At 39.6% G+C, this 13,274-nt stretch overlaps 1 protein-coding gene across 1 annotated transcript in view; it reads right to left on the bottom strand.

The window, feature by feature from the left end:
- Window positions 1-13,274, bottom strand: part of b4galnt4a (beta-1,4-N-acetyl-galactosaminyl transferase 4a) — a 445,473-nt gene that overhangs the window by 27,863 nt on the left and 404,336 nt on the right. Inside the window, exons 10-11 of the mRNA XM_024380395.2 lie at window positions 9,549-9,713; window positions 8,997-9,106 (exon numbers count right to left, since the gene is read on the bottom strand). Coding sequence (XP_024236163.2) covers window positions 8,997-9,106; window positions 9,549-9,713 — 275 coding nt within the window. The remainder of the gene's footprint in view (window positions 1-8,996; window positions 9,107-9,548; window positions 9,714-13,274) is intronic.

Raw genomic sequence — 13,274 nt, 5'->3', positions numbered from 1 at the left:
AAAATCATTCAACTGCTGAAAACTCTCCCACTTGATGGCCAACAGATTTTCTTGTGGACTTTTCATTCAATGGGGCTTTCAGTACAACATCCCTTTACATATGGTGTTGCACCTTTAATTATAATTCTGTCGACAGAGTCAATAGAATACATTGAGAGAATAGATTCTGAACATATGGATCAATGAAAACGACAGGTAGCCTAGTGGTTAGAGCATTGGGCCAGTAACTGAATGGTTGCTAGATCGAATCCCTGAGCTGATAAGGTAAAAATCTGTCATTCTGCCCCTGAACAAGGCAGTTAACCCACTGTTCCTAGGCTGTCATTGTAAATAAGAATTTGTTCTTAACTGACTTGCCTAGTTAAATAAAGGTTCAATGTGAAAAAAAGAAAGCAGTCTATTCAAATTAGTCTCTGTTTCAGCACCAACTGGTAGATTTAATAAATACTATGATCTTGTAAATTATTTTGACACATTTTAGGGTTAGGAAAGTATGAACATTTTTATTTTCAAATGCACAAAACACTAGATAATGATGAATAAAAAAAACAGTGGTTTGATTCATCCTGAAAGTTGTCATATTCAAGTTCAATCCATTAAATGTTGGAAGGTGGAAAAAAATGTACAGTAAGAGTTGAACAATAATCTCTCTAATCATGGAACTGTATGACAAGGGTCCAGTTGTCGTGAACCGTGCGCCAGGCTCCAGGTGTAGCCTGCTACGTGTGGTCGGATTTCCATAATGATTCAAATAGGCTACATGTCCTTAATTATTGCACAACGTTAGCCTAATATGATCCACTAATGCTAGTGACCCTCAGGAACAATTTGCAAGGACATGACAGAAGAAACAAAGATAAACAGAATGGAATGATGCAAAAATAAATGTATGTGGGTTTTACTGACGGTGGCTCCCGAAAGCGGCTAATATTTAACATGATAAAAATTGTAAAATAAAATGGAGAAAAGCCCAGGTATATAATAAAAACATTCTAATCAACTCGGCAGGTTCATCCCCACAGAAGCCTCCAGTTTAGGTCTCCAAACTTCATCCATGCAAATTATGAGGGCACACAATTACAATTCTGAATAACAGCGCAGCTACTCATATCCTATTTCACTGTGGAAGAAGGGCTACAATAAATGTCTTGCATATAGCTGGTTTCATAAGAAATCAACTACAACAATTGCTGTGTGTATTTACAATCGCCTTCTCCCAACGGATTACTAATTTACCTAGCTCTTATGAATTTACAAATTACAGTGTATGGAGAATGCTGTTATTTCTATCGGAAAAAATGAAGTAAATGCTTTTTCCAATTGAAACCAGTAGGTTTGCTAGTCCTTATTCATGGTTTCCTCGCACGTAACGGTGGTGGAATTATTAGGGATTAAATCAAAGTCAGAATACGGTGTAATCTGTAGACACACATCCGCCACACCTTCATATATGCATGGTCCACCTCAAATGAATAGAGGGTGTATAGCATGCTATTGTCATGACGTGGCCCTTTCTTTGTGTAGATCGTGGAAAATTCTGAATGGTACTCTGAAGTATACATTGTAACCACCTACAACAACAAAAGACTTTGTAACTTCAATGAAAGTTAACCAGAGACTCTGATGAACCCTACAGGACGATCAAGGATTCCAACAGAGAAGACAACAACGACACACAGGCGTAAATATATATACATTGCAATTATTCTCGAATGAGCGCCCGTTCATGTGCAAAGGATTAGCATTTCAATTAATATAATTATAGACTGTCTAGTAAATCAATTTGTCTTTCACGCTCTTTCTCAGTCCCACCCCTTCCTTTTGTCTACCAAGCTGTCATATCAGCTTAGCCCACTAGGGACTTTTCTATCATTGTTAGTAACCAATATTTACAGTTGGTTTGTTATGTATTTCTGTGATTATTTAGTTAATTAAAAACAGTTGTATATTGCTGATTCATCATTTATACTAGGATTCGTGCAGATAACCAATAATTTTATGATGTTAAGATGAGTCTGATAGAAGGTAAAGAATAATCAATGATTGACTGCTATTGATATAAAAGATCTTTAAGAGTGGATTTGGGAGATAGCTTCCGTGGTACCCCAGATTCCTAATGAGTTAGTTATTGCCTGATTAATTTAGTTAGGTAATTGATTTGAAAATAGCATGTCATCTCATTTAACCATAGTAAAGACACAACACAACTATTCTCATGCTTAAATTCAAGGTCAGAATACGCACAGAAAGAAAAGCACATAAAAAGGGATTTGCGTTCCATTTAGTTTCAGTTTAGAATCTGGACCTAAAGGCTTTGCACACCTGGATTGTCCATTATTCTTCAAAGAAATCTTCAAGTTCTGTCAAATTGGTTGTTGATCATTGCTAGACAGCCATTTTCAAGTCTTGCCATAGATTTTGAAGCCGATTTAAGTCAAACTGTAACTAGGCCTCTCAGGAACATTCAATATATTTGGCCTTGTGTTTTAGGTAATTGTTCTGCTGAAAGGTTAATTTTTTCCCCAATGTCTGTAGGAAAGCAGACTGAAACAAGTTTTCCTCTAGGATTTGCCTGTGCCTAGCTCTACTTAGAATATTTCCTAAAAAAACTCCCTAGTCCCTGCAGATGACAAGCATACCCCTAACTTGATGCAGCCACCACCATGCTTGATAATATGGAGAGTTGTACTCGGTGATGTGTTGTGGTGGATTTGTATCAAACATAACGCTTTGTATTCAGGACAAAAAGTGAATTTCGTTACCAAGTTTTGTGCAGTATTACTTTAGTGCCTTATTGAAAACAGGATGCATGTTTTGGAATATTTTTATTTTGTACAGGTTTCCTTCTTTTCACTCTGTCATTATTTTTGCATTGTGGAGTAACTACAATGTTGTTGATCCATCCTCAGTTATCTCCTATCACAGCCATTAAACTCTGTAACTGTTTAAATCCTTATTGGCCTCATGGTGAAATCCCTGAGTGGTTTCCTTCCTCTTCGGCAACTGAGTTAGGAAGGTGCGTCTGTATCTTTATAGTGACTGGGTGTATTGATATACAAATCCAAAGTGTAATTAATAACTTTGCCATGCTCAAAGTGATATTCAATGTCTGCTTTTTATTACCCATCTTCCAATTAGATGCCCTTCTTTGCGAACCACTTTCATCAAACAACTTTTTTTCCAAAAGGTTGCTAAGCACGTAACAGGCTGATTGGTCGGCTGTTTGAACCATTAAAGGGTGCTTTGCTATTCTTGGGTAGCGGAATGACCTTTGCCTCATCCATGTCTGAGGGCACATACCATCTACTAGGCTTAAATTGAAGATGTGGCAAACAGGAGTCACAATGATTTTGCTACCAACCTCAGCATTTTACCATCCAGGTTGTCGGTACCAGGTAGTATGTCCTTATTTGTAGAAAGCAAAAAAACTACAGTGCTTGTCTTTCCTTATTTGGTCCATTATGCAATAATACGAAGGCTCAGCATTTGTTGTTTGCATGTCATGCCTAATTTTGCTAATCTTGTCAGCAAAAAAGTTATTAAAGTGGTTGGTAATATCAAAAGGTTTTGTTATGAACAAGCCATCTGCGTCAATGAAGGATAGAGCCGAGTTTGCTTTTTTGCCTAGAATTTCATTTAAAGTACTCCAGAGCTTTTTACTATAATTCTTTATATAATTTATTTTGTTCCATAATATAGTTCATTTTTATTTTTTTTATTTTTATTTGGTGTAGTTAAGTGATTTCTCAATTTACTGTATGTTTGCCAGTCTGCTATGTTGTCAGACTTATTTGCTATTCCATTTGCCTATTCCCTCACATCCATCTATGGGAATTTGGAAGTTTTGACAGTCAGTTTCCTGATGGGCGCATGCCTATCAGCAACAGAAAGAAGCAGTTTCTGTCACGCCCTGATCTGTTTCACCTGTCCTTGTGATTGTCTCCACCCCCTCCAGGTGTCGCTTACTCTCTGTGCCAGTTTGTCTTGTTTGTTAGTCAAGTAAATCAGCGTGTTTTTCCCCATACTCCTTCTGCTATTCTCTTTTCGATAGTCTTCCTGGTTTTGACCCTTGCCTGACTCTGGAATACTTTCCTGCCTGCCTGATCATCCTGCCTGCCCTGACCTTGATTTTGCCTTCCCTTCGGTACCTTTTGGACTCTGAACTGGATTTGACCCTTTTCCCTGTCCACGACCGTTCTCTTGCCTTACCCTATTGGATTAAAAAATATTGTAAGACTCCAACCATCTGCCTCCTGTGTCTGCATCTGGGTCTCACCTTGTGTCATGATAGTTTTGTGAATTCTTCAAGTCCGGCGTCGGGTTATTCCTCATAAAACACATCAGACCAACAAATATTTTTCACATCTTCAACATAGGAATCATCGCAAAACCTCTTGTATGATCATTTATACACAATCTTTGGAACTGAGTTCTCTCTGGATATGGCTATTATATTATGATCACTACATCCGATGGATGTGGATACTAATTTAGAGCAGATCTCTGCAGCATTAATAAAGATGTGATCAATAAAGGTGGATGATTTAGTTCCTGTTCTGTTTGTAAATACCCTGGTAGGTTGAACCAGATTGCAGGTATTGGTTACAGCTTCTTTTTTAGTAGACAGCTTGATGACAACCAGTCAATATTTAGGTCACCCAGAAAATGTACTTCTCTGTTGATATCACAGACATTTAAGTGATAATGCCCAAGAAACCGGTGTTTGGAGGATATATTGGGACGGGTGTTGTTAGGCCCAAGATGAAGTCCAAACACTGGCTTCGAATGCATCAATCACTTTTAAATGGGTTACCAACATATTCAAATACTGATTTCATATTTGTATTTTATTTTAATGAATTTATTCATATAATTTCATCCTTCCACAAGATATAGTCCCGACGCAAATCTATGGTTTCTTCCCAAGCTGGCTGGTCTGTCACGACTTAAGTCGGACCCTCTCCTTGTTCGGGCGGCGTTCGGCGTCACAGGTTTTCTAGCCATCGCCGATCCACCTTTCATTCTCCATTTGTTTTGTCTTGTTTTCCCACACACCTGGTATTCAATTCCCTCATTACATGTCGTGTATTTAACCTTCTGTTCCTCCCATGTCTGTGTGCATAATTGTTTATTGTTGAGGTTGGCATGCTTCCGGCTGGTTTGCGCCGGGTTAATTTTATTACCGTGCTTTGTGGCAGCCTGTACTTTGTACTTGTGTTTTTTGTACTTTGTGCTGCTTCACTGGTTCATTGGGCATTTGTTTTGTGACGCAGTTCCGTTTTGTGCATATGATTGCCTTAGTAAAGTGCTTTGTCCACTCATCTCTGCTCTCCTGCGCCTGACTTCGATGCACCAGCTACACTAACCTCTTGACATGGTCGTTCGTTCTTTCGGGTTTGGTTTGGTTGCCAGAGACGTGACCCAGTCATTTGGTCTTTTTGTATGCATCTATGGACGCGTCCAAGTCATTCGTTCTGAATGTTCCATTGCCATACTGGCTTGCAACATTCATATCCCTTGTTTGCTAGCTAGCAAACTGAGGCTAACTTAGAGTCATGTTAAGAAGTGCAGCCAGAATAACAGTCAAGAAGCCCCATTTGTTTAAGCTGTTTTCTAGTGACATTTATTTGGATACATTCATAACAATGAGCTAATGAGGTGCCATTTCGCCGGCATAGAAAATGTGCTCACTCGTCTGGACACTGTTATTCAGAGGAGCTAGCCAACAGCACATCTAACATAATGACTTCAAACTGGAACTGGAAAGACTGCAAACTAGCTGCACTTAATTTCGTTTGACCTTTTTTCAATTGACATTTCATTATATATAGCCATAAAAATTATGCCAGCTGATTCATGACTTTGACTAGCTGAGAAATTCTGCCTGTCTGTCTCTCTCCTCCCGATACGTTCGTTACTATGGGACAGCTGGAGATCAAATGTCAGAGAGACAGACAGCAAGGCTTATACAAATCTCTACTGTTGAAAACTAAATGTTAGTCTAAAAGAAATGTGAGATAATGTTTTTTAGGTTTTAGGTTTAGGTTTTTATAGTGGAGATCAAGTTTATAAATTGCTTGTCTGGGCTGAATAGACAGTGGATTGCGCAGTCAGATGGAACAGAGTAAAAAGGCATAATGTCATACATTTAGCCGTTGGTAACTTGTGGAATAGACACCGGCTGGAATGCAGTTTTAACCAATCAGCATACAGGATTAGACCCACCCGTTGTATAATATCCAGCATTTCACACATTTACTCCAAATAATGACTTCAAGCATGCAGTGGTCTATACCAACTTCCGACGCAAATAGTCTTTAGCTGAGGCAAATGAACCTGTAGCCATATTACTTCTACTTCACCTGACATGGAATATGACTCTGGACATACTTAGCAACACCTCCTCCATTTGCATTTCTATCTTTACTATATATTCTATAGCCATGTATAGCTACTATTGCATCAAACTAATTATCTAAGTGTGTTTCAGAGATGGCCAGAACATGAATGTTGCTAAATGCATTGTAGAATTCTTAGCTATCAGACATTCAACTTTGATTGAGAAACTATTTCATATAAACATTTTGTGTAAAAACAAAGTGTAGGAGAGAATGCTGTTTAGCTGCGTGCTCTGATGACCCCCTCCTTCTCTCTCTCTCCATCTCAGCCCCTGTGTGCTGTTCGTTGAATTCATTGTTGGCAGTGAGTAAGGGTACGGCCACACAGAGATTTTGTGTGTGGAAATTACGGATTGAGACAATGTTTTTTAAAGGGTGTCATCCTTTGATGGCTGATGGACAATGAAGAGGATTGTCAGAAAAAAATGCACAGTATATCCACCTTGCATGCAACCTTTCTGAAAAGGTAGAGATTAGTTGAACTTTTGACAGACAAAAACGGACAATGATGAATGCGTTTGCATTTTCATATGTGACTCGTTTCAGGAAACTTGGCGTATGTTGCTTCACAGTAGTGCCATTTGAATGTAAACTTATTTTTTCTTTTTTTATGCGTTCTTTGGCAGAAATGCCTTCATGAACTTTCATGTGCCTTAATAACAAACGTGTATACCATCTGTAAATACGAATAAAACGTTTAAATTACGAGCCTAGTTGGTATAGCCATGGAAAAAGGAAGGAACCTTCCCGCTAGCCATAATTGGCTAAGATAATGAGTGGGCTGGACATGCCAAGAGATGAGTTTGGATTGGTCTGCCATGTAGCAGGCTTCTGTCTACAATATGAGCTGGTCAGTATGTGTAGGTAATCCTTTCTAACACGTTTTTTAAAAAGATATCACGTAGTAGAACTGTAAAAGTGTTGCTCTCCACTTTCTGGAGGACCGAGTTTTGAAATCATTGGAATTAGAGTATGATAGCTAAGGAGATGGAGAAAATGCTGCCGTTTTATCGTAAATATGCAAGAAGGCTGTTGTCTAAAACACCTGTCTCCGAATTATATCTTCGAACTGGGCAACAATGGCATCCATGACAGAGAGGGAGAAGCATCCATCCATGAATACAGGTAAAAGAGAGTAAGAGAGAACATTTTCAGATATTACACATTTCAAATTTGGTCAGAAAGTTGTTTTCTTTTCAGGTTAAAGTGTACTATTAGCGACAACTGCGACAACTGTCGATAGACGTAGCTGGTTAATTCGTTCTGGCTATCTACTCCAATTTCAATCTCGTCTGAGTGTGCCAGAGCGCAGAATAACTGACTAATTTACAAACGCTCAACACCCGTTGAATATGGCCGGTGTCAGTAAACATTGGCAAAACAGCGTAATTCAATTCTTGGCAGCAGGACAGTTGCAGTCACCAAAGCTCTGGATAACATAAAAACAGCGTAACTAGCTCTGCTAGAGCGAGTGAAATGGTCAGAGTGAGTTGTTCTCTCATTTGTGTCTGGAAGTAGCTAGAAACCTAGCCAATGTTAGCCATTTAGCCTGGGTGCTTGACTGCTGTTTTTAGGGCAGAACGCTCAGATCAACCCTACTTTTCGTCCAGAGCTCCGAGGGTGAAATACTCTGAATTTACGAACGGACAATCTGACAATGCTCTGAGTTTACGAACGCCCAGAGCACACTCTGGCATTCCAGATTAAATTGACAAACACACCTGTAGTATAAGCCAGCTTTAAGTCTTGAAATATTTGGTTGTTTAGTACATAGTCTCACATGTGAATCCTTGAAGAAATGTGTGGGGCTAAAGCTTAAAAGGGTGTGAACGATGCTGAATGGGTGTAGACAAAGAAGAGCACTCCAGTAGGTACCAAAACATTCAAGAGCCATTTTCTCAAAAGTGAGGTTACAAGTTTATCAACTTTCAAAGCATAATTACTTTCCCATTGTTCCTCAACTGTAGTGTATGATATACCATTTTCTAGCTCTGAGTCTCTAATTTGATCCAATATAAAAAACAACATTTAAATTTTGCCACGTAAGACCGAATCCTCTCTGCTTTGTTCTAGGCTGAGGTCATTTGAATATGAAGTGTAAGTCCTTGATGTGTGCTGCTCTAAACAGGTGATAGGGCAGGGCAGCATCCCAAATGACCCCTTATTCCCAATAGGACTCTGGTCAAAGGTAGTGCACAATGTAGGGAGTATGTGCCATTTGGGACACAGCCTAATGACCCCACACAAGTGTGTGTGCATATAAAAATGCATGGATACACATCCACAAACACACACACACACACACCCTCTCTCTCTCTCTCACAAACAAACAAATGCAAACACACCCATTCATATCATGTTTCAAGTTCTCATGTTTACAGCATGTTTCACATGGAATACTCACACCCACACATGCCCACACACAGAAACGCGCACAATGTGTGACCGTCAGTCTTCCCTCCCATGAGGGGTTAGTTACAAAATGCCTTGATGGGTAAGTACCCCCTAAATAGGTGGACATGCGGACACCAACACGCACATGCACGCAGGAACGCACACACTTATGCATACACACACAGAACTGGAGGGCTGACTTACAAACTGTAGGCCCTGGTATCTGGCTATGGGGAAGTCTTTGACGACGTAGGTAGGGGAGTAGAGACAGGCTGGCAGCACGTTCTCCAGACGAGATGCCTGGATCATAGGGGCTAGAGAGAAGGATGGAGGAGGGAGAGAGAGAGAGAGGAGATAGACAGTGGAACGCAGTTTCTATACTAGAATGCATACTCTAGAAATACTTTTCTGAACAAACACTTGCACTTCAATCACCCCCCATTTCCATCTCTGACATTGCTGATAGCTACTTCATTGAGGAAAAGTGTACATACGATGCCTGTGATATGTGGTTGTCCCACCTAGCTATCTTAAGATGAACTAACTGTAAGTTGCTCTGGATAATAGACTAAAATGTTTGTTTTTTTAAATTTAAAAAAAAATATTGCTTCATTGTAGGTGTTATGCTATATATGGATACTGGAGTAGAGGCATGATGGAGTTTCTAGAAAAAGGAAAAATAGGGTAAGATTAAGAGAGAAAAAGACTGGTAGAGAGAGATGTGCATGGCTGCCTGCTGCTATACTATATACTTACTGCTATAGAAAGTGTCTCGGGGGTCTGGTTTGAGCATGTCTGCTCCGTGCTGGCTGCTGAAGTGACTGTGTTCTTGTGACTGTTCCTCTACTGATGATGGTCTACTGTGACTGGCCAGGGTCTGAGGGATGTGTTCCACACTGTTCATCTTCAGACTGGATTCATCTAGGACAGGGGGAGAGTGAGAAAGTGGGGTTGAGAGCAAAATAGAGAGAGGGAGAGTGAGAAAGCGGGGTTGAGAGCAAAAGAGAGGGAGAGGGAGGGACGTACATAGGCACCTGAGCAATAGAGCAAACGGAGCAGCTCCACCCCACTTTCAAAATAGAGGTGCAAATGATTTGTAATGTTTTAAGCTAGTCTGTATTCAAATAGATACAGTATGTCCGTATTATATAATGATCAACAGATTGTAATTTTTGCTTCGCTCTTACGCACCACTGTTTTGATTCCGTGCAGATAGAAAGCACTAGTTGCACCACTGGTGTTTAAAATGAAAAGCCACCTGCAAAATAAAATTGTTTATCTACTATTTTTAGCTGTGTCCAGTGGTGTTGGTTCAATGGAGTTGTTACAAATCATTTGAGCTGCGCACCACAAGCAAATGTATTGTATAATTTAAATGTGCCTGTAAGAACCATGATGAGCACGGGCATGTCTGATTCGCTGTAGAGCAGATTCTGACTCTGAGTAGCCTTCCATCAGCCTACCAAAGGTTGCACTTGAGCAGGAAACTGCATGTCTGGTACCTCACGGGCTGTCAATGAGTAGCTTGCAAGTAGATAGTGAGAAATAATCAGTAGTAATATTAAATATGTGAAATAATTTTCATCCTCAAGATTTACAGTCATCTACATTCTGCATTTTTGCTATCTATTTTCCCAACTTAAATCGGCTAAATCACATTGTTAAAATGTGTACATTCAGTTACAAAAGTAACAGTCCTGGCTGGGCAACCAGAGTATTATACATTTTTCTGTATGTAAATCTGAGACTCTCCATTCAGTGTGATGTGTTACATTTCGTTAAGGTATGTATTCATTGGTGGATGTCCATCATCCATTAAGTATGATATGTTCCAAATTACAATTCGTATGATAAGTTACAAATTTGCAAAACGTATAATATGTTCTAATTTGTTGTGAGTAACGTTAACTAGGTGGCTAGGTGCATAATGCTAACGTGGGGTTAGGGTTGAGGTAAGGGTTAAGGTTAGGTTAAAAGGTTAAGGGAAGGCTTGGATAAAAGTGTTAAGGTTAGCGTTAGGAGAAGGGTTAGCTAAAATGCTAAGTTGCAAAGTAGATCAAAAGTAGAAGTGGTTGAAAAATTGGCAATTACCAAAAATGCAAAAGTTTCCTTTGGGTTGCTAGACATTCGCCTTATACATAATGCCAAAATATGCAGGGTGTATATGAGTAGCTCGTGATTTTTTTTTTAGGTTGCAACAAAATGTTGGAAACCCCTGCTCTACCCCAAACTGTTTGAATATGTTGCAGATTTGGGACCGCAATTTATGGATATATATAGCTGCCCCCAAAAAATCACATTTGATAATGATAATGATAAATTATGGCCAAGTGCCAGTGAGACGTGAAATGAACTAAGCCAGCTCGGAGTCGGACTCCGCAAACTAAAGGCAAGTGGCTATACAAGTAAGCACCTAGAGACGCAGCTGACAGACTAGTGGATTTGGGAGACGCTGGACATAAGGCCTTTTATTTTACGACCGCGACTGCCTGCCGTGTCTACAAACCAATGACAGTATACAGTGGCAAGATAAAGTATGTGAACCATTTGGAATTACCTGGATTTCTGCATAAATTGGTCATCAAATGTGATCTGATCTTCGTCTAAGTCACAACAATAGACAAATATAGTGTACTAAAACAAATTTATATATTGAATACATAATTTAAACATTCACAGTGTAGATTGTGAACCTCTAGGCTAAAGACTTCTCCAAGATTAAGTTGCCACATTGAATTATGCCAATAAAGAAAATCTAAACACAACATAACGTAAAGTACTGGTTCCACGTTTCATGAGCTGAAATAAAAGATCCCAGAAATGTTCCATAAGCACAAAAATCATATTTCCCACAAATTTTGTGCGGAAATTTGTTCACATCCCTGTGCGACGAGATTGGAGATGCCTTGCCCTATAAAAAACACACACAATTTGAGTTTGCTATCCACAAGAAGCATTGTCTGATGTGAATCATGCCTCGAACAAAATAGATCTCTGAAGACCTAAGATTAAGAATTGTTGACTTGCATAAAGCTGGAAAGGGTTACAGAAGTATCTCTAAAAGCCTTGATGTTCATCAGTCCACGGTAAGACAAAATGGTCTATAAATGGAGAAAGCACTGTTGTTCAGCACTGTTGCTACTGTCCTGCAAAGATGACTGTAAGAGCACGGTGCAGAATGCTCAATGAGGTTAATAAGAATCCTAGTGTCAGCTAAAGAACATGCTAACATCTCTGTTGACGAGTCTACGATACATAAAACACTAAACAAGAATGGTGTTCATGGGAGGACACCACTGAAGAAGCCATTGCTTCACATCTGAAGTTTGCAAAAGTGCACCTGGATGTTCCACAGCACTACTGGAAAAATATTCTGTGGTCAGATGAAACTACAGTTGAGTTGTTTGGAAGGAACACACAACACTATGTGTGTAAAAAAAAGGCACAGCACACCAACATCAAAACCTCATCCCAACACTAAAGCATGGTGGAGGGAGCATCATGGTTTGGGGCTGCTTTGCTGCCTCAGGGCCTGGACAGCTTGCTATCATCGATGGAAAAATGAATTCCCAAGTTTATCAAGACATTTTGCAGGAGAATGTTAGGCTATCTGTCCGCCAATTGAAGCTCAAAAGATGTTGGGTGATGCAACAGGACAACGACCCAAAACACAGAAGTAAATCAACAACAGAATGGCTTCAACAGAAGAAAATACTACTTCTGGAGTGGCCCAGTCAGTCCTGACCTCAACCAGATGGAAATGCTGTGGCATGACCTCAAGAGAGCAGTTCACACCAGACATCCCAAGATTTTTGCTGAAGTGAAACAGTTTTGTAAAGAGGAATGGTCCAAAATTCTTTCTGACCGTTGTGCAGGTCTGATCCGCAACTACAGAACACGTTTGGTTGAGGTTATTGTTGCCAAAGGAGGGTCAACCAGTTATTAAATCAAAGAAAGGGTTCACATACTTTTTCCACCCTAAACTATGATTGTTTACACCGTGTGTCAAATAAAGACATGAAAATGTATCATTGTTTGTGTGTTATTAGTTTAAGCAGACTGTTTGTCTATTGTTGTGACCTAGATGAAGATCAGATCACATTTTATGACAAATTCATGTAGAAATCTAGGTATTTCCAAAAGGTTCACATACTTTTTCTTGCCACTGTACATGAATATACAAAGCCATTGGTCACATGACACCATTCATTCCTATGGGAAGACTCAATAGCGCATTAAAGACAAATGAAGTCGGTTAAGATATCTCATGGAGATTTAACATGCGCAATTCGAGCTACTCCAGGTTGTGACGTTGAAGTCTAGCTCAGTGCTGCCCCCTCTCATTGAGTAACTCAAGTTGAAGGCCGGCCGGGATACTGCAGGCTGTCATTAGCAGCTAAATTAACTTTAATAACCAGTTGTGCACTCATTCTACAAGAGTCAAGTTTTTTTTTTTTTTTTGGGGGGTGTTTGTAGCAGGGG

This window comes from Oncorhynchus tshawytscha, linkage group LG19 (assembly GCF_018296145.1).
Source record: "Oncorhynchus tshawytscha isolate Ot180627B linkage group LG19, Otsh_v2.0, whole genome shotgun sequence".
Classification (NCBI taxonomy): domain Eukaryota; kingdom Metazoa; phylum Chordata; class Actinopteri; order Salmoniformes; family Salmonidae; genus Oncorhynchus; species Oncorhynchus tshawytscha.
This window is presented reverse-complemented; position numbering and strand designations above follow the sequence as displayed.